This window comes from Cryptotermes secundus, unplaced genomic scaffold (assembly GCF_002891405.2).
Source record: "Cryptotermes secundus unplaced genomic scaffold, Csec_1.0 scaffold317, whole genome shotgun sequence".
NCBI lineage: Eukaryota > Metazoa > Arthropoda > Insecta > Blattodea > Kalotermitidae > Cryptotermes > Cryptotermes secundus.
Genome location: NW_019742557.1, coordinates 448,760 through 463,897, shown reverse-complemented (window position 1 = coordinate 463,897; position 15,138 = coordinate 448,760). Strand labels below are relative to the sequence as shown.

At 40.0% G+C, this 15,138-nt stretch overlaps 1 protein-coding gene across 1 annotated transcript; it reads right to left on the bottom strand.

The window, feature by feature from the left end:
• Window positions 1-439: 439 nt before the first annotated feature.
• LOC111873342 (pigment-dispersing hormone peptides-like) lies at window positions 440-5,539 on the bottom strand. The gene is made up of 3 exons (XM_023867989.2): window positions 5,498-5,539; window positions 2,562-2,665; window positions 440-1,353 (listed from the first exon to the last, which is right to left on the bottom strand). The coding sequence occupies exons 2-3, from the start codon at window positions 2,661-2,663 to the stop codon at window positions 1,198-1,200; spliced, it is 258 nt and encodes an 85-aa protein (XP_023723757.1). The 5' UTR covers window positions 2,664-2,665; window positions 5,498-5,539; the 3' UTR covers window positions 440-1,197.
• Window positions 5,540-15,138: the final 9,599 nt, after the last annotated feature.

The following is a 15,138-nucleotide window of genomic DNA, read 5'->3' as shown; positions in this document are numbered from 1 at the left end:
AGGATGCCATGTCCAACATTACACAGGATTCAGTTGCTTTCCTGCCATGTGTCACGTTGATATACAATGGCAGTAGCAGAGTGCTGCCCTGGCACAACTTCAGGTCAGTTCACCTCCTGCCAAGGAAGATCTTGATTCTTTTGGTTACTCAAGAATGACCAGGGACTGAAGGCACTGGGTGTATGCAGTATCCCCTGTGAATGCAATCAGGTCTTCATTGGACAGGCAGGACAGTGACCGAAACCAGGTTGAAGAAGTACCGTTGGCGTATCCAGCTGGAAGATGCAAACAAGTCAGCCATAGCAGAACACAGTATCAACTGGCAGCACTGCATCCAGGTGCATTACACCAGCATCCTCTCCAGTAAAGCCAGACAAATGGGTCACACCATCAGGGATGTGACTGAGGTTAAGCTCAATCCAAATAATATAAAGAGGGAGAATGGCTTCTGCCCAAGCAAGTCATGGAAACCTCTCATGTTCTCCCTGAAATATCATAAGAAGCCTCCCTCGGAGGATCCTATAGATAGGTTCTCCACAGGGCCATGCAGATCCACGCACCCTGCTCTTATCAGGGCACCAACTGTGCCCTCTCAAGAACCAATCATCCCTAGGCCCTTCCTGTCCTGGCCTCCCTTCAAAACTTTTGCTCTTTTTTATGCCCACTGCATGCCTGCAACTCACACACTCAACTTCTGCTCCATTCTCAACTGATCCCTGTCAGCACAACATTACTACTTTCTCAGATCTGCACTAGCAGCCCTTTTCAGGACCAAGGCTATTTAACCATGTCTCATCTCCTACTGGTTCATGATTTTCTGTGATGAAACCAGTTGAAGTTGGCAAGTTGTCTTGAACTCAAATTAGTTCGCTCTGTTCTGTGAGAGCCAATGGGAAATTATCAGTTCTCTTGCAACCCCCTCCCATTTTCCTGTGTAAACACAAGTCTTTGGCAGGTGGGTTGCTCTGCTTGTTGCCTCTTTCTTGCTGATTTCTTGTGTGGCCTATTCTTCAACCCTGAAGATGGAAGTGATATCCTCCTCTGAAACGTAGTTGGCTTTCAAGGGACTGCAGAGCATTATATACCAGAAGATGGGGTTCTTCATGCTTACTCCAACTTGTAGTACAACTTTCCACTCTCATTTTACAAAACAATACAATATTAAATTTTACAGAGATAATTGTTTTCTTACCAATTTCATTTCCTCCCAGCCTCATTCAGTACTTTTGGCAGTCCAAGAAGAGAGTTTATCAGTTCCGAATTACGTTTATGGGTGCATACTGGTGGTTCTCCCTTGTGTAAGAGGAATTGCATTATCCAATTGGCTAATTCTCTAGCATTCCCTGCATACAGCTGAAACATTCCATATGAAGCACTAAGCTACCTAAAGGAATAAGATAAGAGGAATATTTAATTTCATTCCAAAATTTGTTTCTATGTTGTGTAACTAGAATGGATTATTGGATTAAAGGTCCAAAGAAAGAATGGAAAATATTTTGTTCACTACAAGGAAAATTTTGAATCAAATACCTAGTGTTTTCCTATTATGTATATGCACTACCTTATTTTCAGAGTATCTTCAATTTGATACAATACAGATCACTTTTCATGCCAGCATGCAATATAGTTGCTGTATCTCCATATTGAAAATATTCATAGAAAACTATGTGCAAGTTATTTTAGATAAAATCCAGTGCCTATTCCACTTGAAGGTACAAGGTGAAGAGAATGGAGAATGTGAAATTAAAAAACAAATATAGTCTACCCAAATAGTGATGAACATGAGCTTTTTAAGTTAGAGTGTGATTTGTATAGTGGATAGTGTACAATTTTTCGAATCGGGATAAACCCCCAGCTTTCAAAATTATAGAATATATTTAGGTTAAGAAGAGTACTTACTATATTCTGGGAAGTGACACTGTGTGATCTGGTTGAAGTTCACTGATGTTTTGGAGGAATGTTGTTGAAATCCTACTGGTATGCATGGCGTTACATCCCAGAAGATAGTACTAGTATCAGACTACATGATGTCACATTCCAAAAGATAGTATGTTCATAATCACTACACTGAGAATCTCAATTCCAACATATAACTATTGAATTTATTGTTGGTTTACACGAAAATTTGTCAGGTAGTTTTGATTTTTGTTCATATTTATTCAATATATCCCTTACTATATATAATTCTTGTATCAGATTCTGTATGTTTTCTAAAAAAAAAATAGATCTTAATGCAAAGAAATTTTGGTACACACCAAAAATATAAACTTAAGTAAGATTTATAACTTTGATTGTAAACATTTTTATGTGTTGTATATTTAATTGAAATATAAGCAAGTTCATACTTTTCTCTATTCTTTATTAAATATGTCAATAATAAGCTTGAATGTTCCTGTACAATACCAATTATTTCCACAAAATTTCAGCACAGGACAATTAAGATTGTAGATATTGGATACTGATTTGTATCATCAGTAACTGAAGATTATGACCGTCAAATTCACAAACAGTATATATTCAATTATAGTCTCTCTCTCCAATCATATTGTAGTCTAAATTACCTCTTGATCCAGATAACGGCCATCTTCCAGTTGGATGGCAGGGGATGTGAATGCCATCCTTAGTAGGCAGAGAAACAGCATGACAGTTCCTAGCTGTTTCATTGCTAGAAGAGAAGCAGAGCCATTTGAGAAAAGCGTCAAAACCTTTAAGCAAATCAGTAGTGCCAGAATCCTCTTCATTTCCTGTTGGCTTCTGTGGTTGTTGCTATCAGACAGTGTACAGTATAATGCAGAAAGCTGTGCCTGCTACTGCTTTGACTCTAGGCAGCAATACTTGGTTTAATGAATAAAGCAACCTACGTATTACAAATATTATGTCTCTGGACATTATATATTGCCTGTTTTTATGAAAGAAACACTGTTAGGACAATGGATAATGTCCAGAAACATAATACATAGGTCGTACCGAAAGTCACGAGCAACTTTTTTTTTGCATGCAACCTGGGAACAGCAGACAAAAGAGAGTACGGTGGTAGGTGGAACCAGCTGTTGTGTTAACCTTGAGTGTCTTGTGACATCAATAGCATGCATAACGTGACCAGTATCANCTACATTTAAAAATAAATATTCAGGACTGTGCATGCGCTTCTACTAGCGGCGTGTGCGCGCGCTTCCACTAGCGGAGTTTAAATGCCTGACTGGTCACAACTGGGTACTTTGGCCACGACGACCTTACTCATGACTGGCACAAACTGGGCACTTCGGCACTTAAAGGTTAAGCAAATCAGTAGTGCCAGAATCCTTTCATTTCCTGTTGGCTTCTGTGGTTGTTGCTATCAGACAGTGTACAGTATAATGCAGAAAGCTGTGCCTGCTACTACTTTGACTCTAGGCAGCAATACTTGGTTTAATGAATAAAGCAACCTACATATTACAAATATTATGTCTCTGGACATTATATATTGTCCTGTTTTTATGAAAGAAACACTGTTAGAACAATGGATAATGTCCAGAAACATAATACATAGGTCGTACCGAAAGTCATGAGCAACTTTTTTTTGCATGCAACCTGGGAACAGCAGACAAAAGAGAGTACGGTGGTAGGTGGAACCAGCTGTTGTGTTAACCTTGAGTGTCTTGTGACATCAATAGCCGCATAACGTGACCAGTATCACTCCTAACAAAATGGCCAACAACGATATGTCGTTTCGCCAGTGTGCTGTCATCGAATTTCTTGTGAAAGAGGAAATCCCTGTTGCAGGAATTTACCAGAGACTTCAGCGTGCTTATGGAAGTGTGTGCATGGGTGCGAGCAGTGTTCGAAGATGTGTGAAACATTTTAAAGATGGGAACACCAGCATCAAAGATGAGCCTCGGAGCGGTCATCCTCGAACATCCTCAACTGAACGCAACAAGGAAAGAGTGGATGAGATCATTCAAGATGACAGGCATGTGACTGTGGACACAATAGCCAAAACAAAAACTTGGAATAGGGCACAGTGCAGTACAGGAGATGATTGAAAGCTTAGGCTATAGGAACTGCAACCTGGGCAAACCATCAATGCTGCTCGTTATATCCAGACGCTGCACAAGCTCCGTCGTGCATTGCACGATAAACGTCCGGGATGAAACATCATCATCCTGCATGACAATGCTCACCCCCACACCGCTCGCCTCACATTGGAAGCAGTTGCAAAGATGGGGTGAGGAGTTCTTCCACACCCCTCCTATAGCCCTGATCTGGCACCCTCCGACTACCATCTTTTTGGATTTGTGAAGGATCAGCTGCGTGGACAACGTTTTGAGACAAGGGAGGCAATTCAGAAAGCAGTGTGTCAGTGTCTTCGGATGGCTGGAACGGAATTTTACAGAAGGGGAATTTTCAAACTCCCAGAATGCTGGGAGAAATGTGTACAAAAAAGTGGTGATTATGTGGAAAAATAAAGAAAGGTCTGTAGATTGAGGTGGTGTATTTGGTTTGTCAATAATAAAGCATGTTACTTTACAAAAATTGTTGCTCATGACTTTCAGTATTTCAGTATTTATACTACTGTACCATCGTCACAAACTTTTAGATCTTAAAAGCTTTCTGTCTTTCTGTTCTGGTATATACAAGCCATATCATCATATGGTGCCATGGTAGTAAATAAGAGAAAATATGTTATGGTGCAGCCATTTGTTTGATGGCACATAAACCCTACGGCTGATGAGCCATCATTGAATAGTACTAGAATGTATTCAGACTGCCATCATAGTGGATTTAAATTTAAAATAATTTCTTGTTGCAGAATTAGTCTCTGCCACTCAAAACAGGACCTCAAAAGGACCGTCAGCTGAGAACACTTTCTTCACTTTGTTATTAAATCTAAATTTCTTTTAACAGTGGTGACAGGGTGTGTTCCCCTGTCCCTCCTGGGGACTGGATACTTTAAGCACATTCAGCCAAAAGCACATAATTTCAGTCAAAATATTCATGGTAGAGTGAGTTAGAAGAAAGAAATGTATACCATAGACATCTACAAACATTTTACTTCAAGCTGAAGGAAATACTGCACATTTAAGAAAAATATGGCACTGTGCATATGACCAGTAATTAACATAGTGTGTCGCCTGGTGTTAGCCATGGAACTGCACTGAACAGTGTATCCTGTTGCCATTCTCCAGTGCAGGTGACAAGAATGGTGAAACTATACATCCACTCCATATGTCTTCAAGGCACAGTGCTTAATTAATTAAGCAGAAAAAGGAAACTTTACCTGTTTATCTCATTGTGTTAAAATAAACGTTATATGTTATTTTCTGTTTAATGCCAAACATATGTGGTTTTGATATTTTCTTGCATGTTTGTTTCAAAATATAGAAGTAAAAATGACACATTTATTATGATATTTGTTGTTATGTTGCTAAAAATAATGTTCTTATCAATTCCCACTAGTTTAGGAAACAAAATGCATTTCAGAACAAACTCAGTATATTATATTCATAATGCCACTTACCACAGAAACTGCAGAAATGAGACAACTGCCAGCAAGATTGAAAGTTCTCAAACTGCAATAATGAATTGGTACAGCATGCCTTAAGTACTTTCCGATACACCCTCTCCTTCCACCACCTCAGTAAGACCCAAAGGAACTAGTGGGGGGGTACATATCTTTGTTTTTATTTCAGAGGAGCTCTTAGGGTTACAATAAGGGGTTCTTAGTTATCTGTTATGTGTTGATGCCATCAGATGCAGGAATTGGAGTGAGTGGACTGTAGTTGGATCAGCATGTGGTCCGTTTTCACATCCTCCCTTCTCTTTCCTAGGGGTTTTGTTTTGTCGCAGACAGAAAATCAATCCATTTGGTTTAATCAAAAAGGGGCTATATAACATTTTCTGCATTTCACTAATTTCTCTTCTCTCAGGAGGTCACTATGACACACAGAGTACATAATGAACTCAAAAGAGTTCCTGTGGATGATCATTTTATTGTCTGAAGGTAAGCATACCCCTGAGGCTAGGCTAAGCATAGGTAAAGAAAGCTTCACACATTCTTAACGTTGGCAGTAGATGAAGTGAGTTGTTAGCTTCATACTCTGGAGAAAGCCACTGTATTCATTTTATATGTTGGAGGGCCCCTTTGCTGTTCTAGATATGTTGATGAAAAGAAAACTCTATCCTCTGCCAGGAATCGAACTGCAGTTTCCAACCTGTAGTCAGGCACTTTACAGAATAATTAAAATAGATATTGGTTTAACATTTATTAAACCATTTTTTAAAGTATGTGTATTTGTATAAATGATATTGTAATGGAGTTTGCGTGCAAGTGGTAAATATTTCTGGAATCATACCATGAGCAGCTTAGTATGAAATCTCTGAACAATTAATTACTTACCTCTAATTGGGTTACAAGAAAAGACAGCATTTATATCTTTATTTAGAATCATGAATTAAATTACTAAATTTGTTTGTTTACACTTGAATCATTACTGAATAAATTCATAACCAGACCTGTATACATGTTAAATTCTGTGGTGAAATATGATTTCAACATGGCAGGTGCTAGAAATTATTAACTGTATACAATATGTAGTTCACATTATGTAAATTATAAAACTGATACAGAATTTGTATTTTAAAATGAGAAGAAAACTGGACCATATGTTGGATGAAAGTTCTGTACATTATTTGCTGTATGTTTGTCAGGCTTAACATCCCACAGTACAGTTTAGGTATATCTGTTTATGAGGAAAGCCCACAGAAAGACTGTGATAAGGAAGAAATCTGAGTCCATCTTTTCTTTATAGACATTAATTTGTACTCATATTATTCTGCCTTCCAGAATATGTTAATGGTCAAAATATATAAAAAGCTTATTTTTTTCTATGTGAGAAGAAAGGCAATAAGAATGTTAACTGAGATGAACTATTTGAAAGTGGTAATAATTACAGAAATAAGCAATTCATAACTTGTACTCTTCACCTAACATTAACAGAGTGTTTAAAGGGAGCAGAATAAATTTTGGGGAGCATTCAGTGCACATAGGAGAAATAAAAATTCATATAAAATACTTTTTGGAAAATATTATGGTATAGAGACAACTTGGGGGGATGGAACTATAAGGTTTATTTCAGACTCTGTCCATCATCTGGTATATAAAAGACAAAAAACAACAACGTTTCAGAGACTGGATCTGTCTCTGTCCTCAGGTAGATGGGGCAAGATAGACCTACTCAGTTGGGCCCGTTAGAAAGAGCTAGTCTGAATCACTCAAATTCGTCTATTGATTGAGGCTAGCTCTTTCTAACGGGCCCAACTGAGCAGGTCTATCTTGCCCCATCCACCTGAGGATGGGGACAGATCCAGTCTTCGAAACATTGTGGTTTTTTTGTCTTATATATACCAGACGATGGATAGAGTTCAAAATAAACCTTATAGTTCTATACAGCATACACCATCATCAGAATCTTTAAAGTCAACTTGGTGGGACCTTGTTGCAAATGAATGGGGCATGTAGCATGCATGAGGGATGAGAAATGGATGCAGAATTTTAGTCAATACTTGATGAACAAAGACCTTTTTTCTTGCTTAATTGATTATCATCTGCAAAATTGGAAATCCACCATAAAGTTAGTCAAACTATGTTGTAAATTGTTAATTCTTTCACATAGTGAGGACATGTGGAAACTATAGTAATTGAGACTTGGTTGGCTGTGGATGTAAGTTAGCGGGTGTTTAATTTCTCACAGGGACATAATTTTTCTGTTTATCATTTCATCTAGGAGCCAGGATAGCATAGTTGGTATAGTGACTGGCTGCAGGCTGGACGACAAAGTGATAGTAGTTCAAGTCCCTGTAGGGTCAACAATTTTCTCTTCACCACAGCATCAGACTGGCTTCGGGGCCAACCCAGCCTCCTATAGAATGGGTACCAGGGAATCTTTCGGTGAGTTAAACTGGCAGGGGCGTGAAACTGACTACTCACCTCCAGCTAGTGCTAAGGTTAAGAAAATATGGATCTATACTTCAACTCCCCCATGCGCCTTCATGGTGTAGTGCTTAATTAGTTAGGCACAGGAACAACTTTAACTTTTTACCTTTTCATCTAGGCTGAATGATACCAAGGATCTTGTCAATGTGTTCCTGTAGCTCCTCATGCAAGGGTAACGTGGGCAGAACGTAGATCTGACCACTCACAAATATCAGTAGGTGTGAATAGCCATGCTGTTGAAGTGCCTCTAAACCCATTTACTGCTGCAGTATTATGTCTGTAAACCTCTCAGTACCGTTTAATTATTGCAGCTTCCCAGAAACAGGAGGCAGGAAGAGTAGTGGTGGCTTAATTCTTTTAAGCCTAAAATGCATATAAATAATATTTCAAAATCCCATTCCTAACCTCATGGAAAACACTCTGCATCTTCAGTTAGTGCATTTTCGACACAGAGTAAGTGTGAGTCCAGAAGCGACACTCGTCAGTCCTTTTCATCATTGCATAGCCAGTCCATGCTTCCTAGAACAGTGGCAGCCATATTGATGTACAGTAAATAGAGCACTGCCCCTCTGTATCTGTTGTTTTAGCTCAGAGAAAATTTAGTGTGACATAGCTTGGGTCTACTATTCCACATAATGGATGACACTGAAAATCAAAGTACAAATAAAATCATTTCTGAATGTGAAAAGTGACATCAGTAATACGAATGGCTTTCAGTAATAGATTTTTTCCTTAACAAATGAATATGGAGAGCAGTGGAAAATATGTGTACTCCATTTACATACATGTCAACTCTTATTTGGATATATTCTATTTTTATAATATTATTTAAGCCTCCTATCCAATGGGTACAGTGGGCTCTTTCTCCGGGTATAAAGCTGACTGCTCACTTCCATCTAGTACCGAGGTCAAGGAAGGTGGAGCTTTACCTCCACTCCCCCATAAGTATTCAGGGCATAATGCTTAACTAATTAAACACAGGGACATTTTTCCTATATTGAAGGTTGACCATATGCACAGAATATGACCCAGTAAATTCGTTATACACGTGTATGTACTGATATTCTGACAGCCAGTTAGGCTTACCTGTAAACGGATAAGGACCGGTTAACTTTATGTTTAGGTTATTTTATATGGTAATATATTTTCATGTATAGTGCATGAGAAATTTTGGCATCAAATTTCATCAAACTCCCAAAACATGTGATTTTAAGTACTGCTTATTCCAAACATTAGACAAAGTGGCGTAAAGTTTGTTACAGTTGAAGAATGCCGTCTTCTGGGATTTGGCGCCGTGTAGATATTTTGTTAACCGGCCTTTCGGATGAACGTATCGCCTCCATCTTCAGGGTATAAGAAATCCGCGAGCGATGAACCAGCGTGAACAGGTGGCTCACGCGATATGTTCCTCCGAAACGTCAGTTAAAAAATATCTACACGGCGCCACATCCCAGAAGACGGCATTCTTCATAGTCACCGCCGTGAAAACCTGAAATCTTACATTTGTTACAGTTAATAGGACTTGTCGACTGGAGACATAAAAAAATCCTGATTGTAATGATTATTACGAGAGCGTGAACATAGAAGCCTTGCTTTTTTAAAAATGTCAGATATGTCAGGATCAATGAAGCTGAGTAAGACATTTTGGTATGCTTGGCTTATTCTCAGGATGACATCTGTCACTTACACTTATTTATGCAATAAATGTATTCGTCAGTTCCAGGTTGAGGAAGATATCTCGCGTCGATATATACGAACTGTACTGTAGCTGATTGCTTCGTCTTCCCCCTGGGTCTCTTGACAACCTTGCCCTTATTTTGCGATGCAGAAGAGTGACTGTGGAATAAGGGGTGGTTTACACGCCTCATGCTCTTCAAACCTACTGTGGGACTCATATAAGGGCGGTCAATCCAGCCCTTGTTTCGGCAATTAATTTTAACTCACTATCCAGATTGGGCTGTTTCCTATTGACCGCAGGTCGGACAACATCAAGAGAGAAATCTTATATAACCTACTCAGCATATTTTGAAGATATGTCAAACGTATAAAAATTTTATTATTAATAGAATTCTGTTTCTCTCCTCTTGCTCCCACTTTGGAACATTATGCTGATTTCCAAGTTTCATGATCATTTTACAGACGGTAGGACTCCTTGGACTAGTGATCAGCTCGTTGCAAGGCCGTTACCTAAACACAGGACAACACAAACACAGAATAAACGCATACACACACAAAACATCGATGTCTTGTGCGGGACTCGAACTCACAACCCCGGCTTCCGAGCGAGCGAAGACGGTACATGCTTTAGACCTCTCGGCTACCGTGACCGGCATTAATATAATTAATATTTAAATATTCTATGCTCTGTCAGATATCCTACAGGTGTTAAGACACATAAAATGAAATCTAGTGTGGGCCCCGCTTGATGTTGTCCTACCGTTCCAAATTATAGGCATTACTAATTTTAATTTTTTAATTCGCTTAGTTGAGGGGTGGGACCGCCTCTGTTGTCTAGTGGTCAATGTTCCTGTCTACAGATCCATAGGTCCGGGTTCGATTCCCGGCGCTACCAGATTTTTTTCTGAGAAATAGTGGGTATGGAACGGGGTCCACTCAGCCTCGTGATGATAATTGAGGAGTTACTTCAAGGAAATAGCGGCTCCGGTCTAGAAAACCGAAATTAACGGCCGTGGGAATTCGTCGCCCTGACCACGCGACACCCTCTATCCGCAAAAGTTGACACTGAACTTCGCCGACAAGAGGCGGTCGCTCGGTCGGTATAGTTCGCTTGCGGACTAAAATCACGGAGGCTTTTTTTAGTGGGGGGTGGAGTCCAGCTGGGTCCACTCGGCACAGCGGCCATTGAGGGGCCTATCGTAGCCTACCCCGGGTGATTATGATGATGGAGAATTTGGTGGAATGAAGATTGGCAGGGGAAACCGAAGTACTCGGAGAAAACCCTCCCCAGCGCCACTTTGTCCACAACAAATCCCACTTGACCAGGCCTGGGATCGAACCCGGGCCGCCGCGGTGGGAAGCAAGCGACTAACTGCTTGAGCTATGGCGCGGACCAGGCATTACTAACTAACGAACTGACTCCAAGGAGGAAAATCCTTCCTCTGAAGCCAATATCCACTCAGCTAGTCAAAAACTGCCCCTTATTTTATGGAACTCAAACGTTCATTACTTTCATTAATCTGTTAACAGATACGGATCTGCATTGTACCCAATGTGTTTAATTACGTGAGATATGTACATTTAAGGCCTGATGATGACCAATTTTGGTCGAAACATGTAGCATAGCTATATTTGCAATAAATTAAAATGCACATAAACATCTACTATCTCCATTGCAGATATTTCCATACCACTCGTTGTGTTGGCGGTTATATTACAGATAAAAATCAAACTTAGTAAATATTTATCTGTAATAATTATATGCATTTAATTTGAAATCTCAAAATTAATTACACAGCAACTTCGTTGGGTCGAAAAATGAATTTGAACAATGAAACAAATGAAAGATTCAGCACGCGGTTTTCAGAAATAGGCCAAATATATTGAAAAACATCATTCGACACCAAAGTTGCCCAAAGCAGGTGGTCGGTATTTCTAAACTAGGCATTTCGTTTATTGTAAGGAACGAGTTAGAGTATTCGTCAGTTAGAAATGCCAATATTTCGGGCACAGCTTTTGGCGTCACTCTTCGGAAGGTTGTACGAGACAGTGGACATATGTCTGAGTCAGAACACAGAACTCTAGGAGGCGGTCAGTGACTTCCTGAACCGGTTAAAGTAGACTGGTTAGTCTGCATGTTACAAGCGAAACATGACCTTGAACTTAAACCTGATAGCTTTGTTTCCCTTTTGTTAAATTAGTGTTAGATACATGTCCCTGAGCAATAGAAACAAGACGAGGGGTACGGAATCGCGCCCTGTGCCCTCTTTGATTGACTCCGAGACCCTGCAATAATATCTCAGATTTTGCTTTGGTATGTTAACTTTATGCCGGTCACTGTAGCCGAGCGGTCTAAGGCATGTCCTATCTCCGGTCGCTCGGAAGCCGTGATCATCGGTTCGAATCCCACACAAGGTATGGCTGTTTGGTATGTGTACGTGTTTATTCTGTGTTTGTGTTGTCCTGTGTTTAGGTAGAGGCCTTGCGACGAGCTGAACACTCGTCCAAGGAGTCCTACTATCTGTAAAATAATCAAAGCGAAAAACAAACAAGACACCGTAAGGTATAAGAGGAACGGAATAAGTAAGTAAATGTTGAACTTATTATTTTAATTATACATATATAAATTTTCATATTAATTCGTGTCAAACATAACAATTCACCAAATGACTCACTCACATTTTGTGGTGCATAACTGAGTTTATTGGCCAGAATGCGGTGTCGCCACGTGCTTCGGTATAATGGACCCATACACAGGTGATACAATTAATGAATTTTTTACCATTGAATTGCGACATTTGGTGAATTGTTATGTTTGACGGGAATTAATACGAAACACGTATCTATTGTAATATAAACACAAAACGTGATGCATTCCTTAAAGATTTCTGCTTTAAATTATGGGAACAGACGTTTCGTTTGAACACTTCCATCTTCTTGGATATAACACCGTATAGTCCGTTGAAAATCAACGTATATTTCGGAGGAAATGTCGCCTCCAGCTTCAGGTTCGAAGAATAAGCCAATATAAAATCCAGCGTTAAGCATGTAGCAAACAGAGCTTGTAGGTGGAGGCATGTAGGTCCGAAATGTCAGTTGACTTTCAACGGACTATACAACGTTATATCTCAGAAGATAGAACTGTTCATAATCACAGCTGTGAGAACCTCAAATCCTACAGTTGTTTCTTTTATTTAATTCAAGCGCCAGAATTCCACCAAGTTCTAAGACTGATGAAATGAAGCGTAACTTCCATGCAGTTTCTGAAACGGATATGTCCGCAGTTACAAGGTAAAACTGTCCCTGTGCTTAACTGATTAATCACTACACTATAAAGACCTACGAGTATGTATAGATCCACATTTTCTTGACCTGGGCACTAGTTCTAGGTGAGTAGTCAGGTTTACTCTCCTGCCGCTTTACCCCAGAGGAAAGATCCCCCGGTACCCGTTGGATAGAATGCTGGGTGGGCCCAAAAGCCGGTCTGGACGACGTGGAGAAAAGAAAATTCTTGATCATACCGGGACTCGAAATCCGACCTCTCGGTGGTCCAACCTGTAGCCAATCGCTATACCGACTGAGCTATTATATTATACTATTTATAACTTTTAACGGCGTTATCAGTAGCTCAGTGTATATAACGTGGAATGATAGGATACTCAGTGAATAATAAGTCGGAAAGAATGTGAGAGGAATTTAAGGTCGTGGATTGGGAAATGTCAGAAAAACTCAGAATACCCAATGCTCTTGCTGATATTCAAACCGGGCATCTCCCAAATCAAAGAAACGTTACCGCTAGAATACACTTTCTCGGTATGTCATAATTATATTATATTATATTACGTTAATGCCGGTCACGGTAGCCGAGCGGCCTAAGGCATGTACTGTCTTCGCTCTCTCGGAAGCCGGGATCGTGGGTTCGGATCTGTTTCCTGTGAGGTACGAACTGAATTCTTATACACTGCTGGTCAAGGTAGCCGAGCGGTCTAAGGCGTGCACTGTCTTCGCTCGCTCGGAAGCCGGGATCGTGAGTTCGAATCCCACTCAGGGCATGGATGTCTGTGTGCATTTTTCCGTGTTTGTCTACAGGCAGAAGCCTTGCGACGAGCTGATCACCCGCCCAAGGAGTCCTACCGTATGTGTAAGATCTAGAAAAACCGAAGTGAACGGAGAATCTCATGGAGGTAGGCCTAGGCCCACTGGGGCTGTAGTGCCAAGGGGAAAAAAATATTACGTTAATGCGTTATACTGTGTTACGGCAAGTTGTGTTGTATTATTCATGTGATGCTAACCTCGGAGTAGACGTAAAGAGAGATTTCAGCCACTTGACTCCCACGAAAAGAGCCCCGGTATGCATTTCATAGATTTATTGTATTATTACTAACAGCTGTTCTGTGAAATCAGCAGGAGAACATTATGCAGAAAACACAATACATTTAATACAAAAGAAGAACTGACATGGTAGCTGGTTAGGAATGGATGGAATTACGCGCCCGAAGATTGTATTAAATTATAAAGCGGAAGAACACAGAGGCACAGAAGGATGTAAGAAAAACTGGAAAGATGAATTTCATTGAAAGAGGAACAGCCCATAAAGCTAACCTTCGAAGCACAAAGGAAAGAACACACAGAATGAATTTAAAACTTTATTTTCCTCTCCTTTTGCGACGTAAGCGCTCGTATTCAACGCCAGTTTCATCTCTTTTTTCTTGAATTATTTAGCGATTGTGTACCGAGTACAGAGGTTACATAATGCCGATTGAGATGGAAACATAATTATGAGAGACATGTAAGTAAGGATTCGGAAGGAGAATGACGGAACTTCTGTCAACGTGCTACTGCGGCATTCGTAAGTAATTCAATTCCACGAATTACTGCAGTCAGGATATCCAGCTAGTAACCCGGCCTATGTTTTCGAACTGAGGGTCTCCAAGATACAAATTTGGAATACAGTTAATTTGACCATAGCTGTTTCCATGGTTTTAACCACCTGACGGAGAATACTTGTTTTGCAAATATCAGGTTCGTTTCAAGTCACGGAAGACGAAACCCATCATAATTATATACTCGACAGTGAATTTTGTTACATGTAACTTAGAGCTGTGTTGTGTAAGCTTGTTTGAATACTATCACATAAAGAAGGAAATATCTGGGAGAATAACCGTTGTGTATGTATACACACGCCTCTCCAATGAAGATAATGGAGGAGGAGGGGCTGCAGCTTAAGAAGTGTGGATCCCATACCGCAGAGACAAGTCTTCTGTCATCTACTAAGAGATGCTGATGACGTCACATTCCACACCTCTTTCGCTCTTCGGGTTAATTACACGTATAATTAATTACCGTTATTATTGGGCGACTGGAGAATATTTCTTGTCGTTATGGAAGATTCATTCTTAATACTGGAAAGAAAAGCTGAATTTTTCGAAAGAATTTTCTTTCCTTTGGCGCTAAAGTCCCAATTTGGGCCTTGGCCTACCTCCTCCAAA

What these genes read in the sequence shown, in the direction of transcription:
- LOC111873342 (XM_023867989.2), bottom strand. Translation starts at nt 2,663, where the DNA reads ATGAAACAGCTAGGAACTGTCATGCTGTTTCTCTGCCTACTAAGGATG. An exon ending in GCCGTTATCTGGATCAAGAG is followed by an intron (nt 1,354 to 2,561) that starts GTAATTTAGACT and finishes GGAATGTTTCAG; the next exon opens with CTGTATGCAGGGAATGCTAG.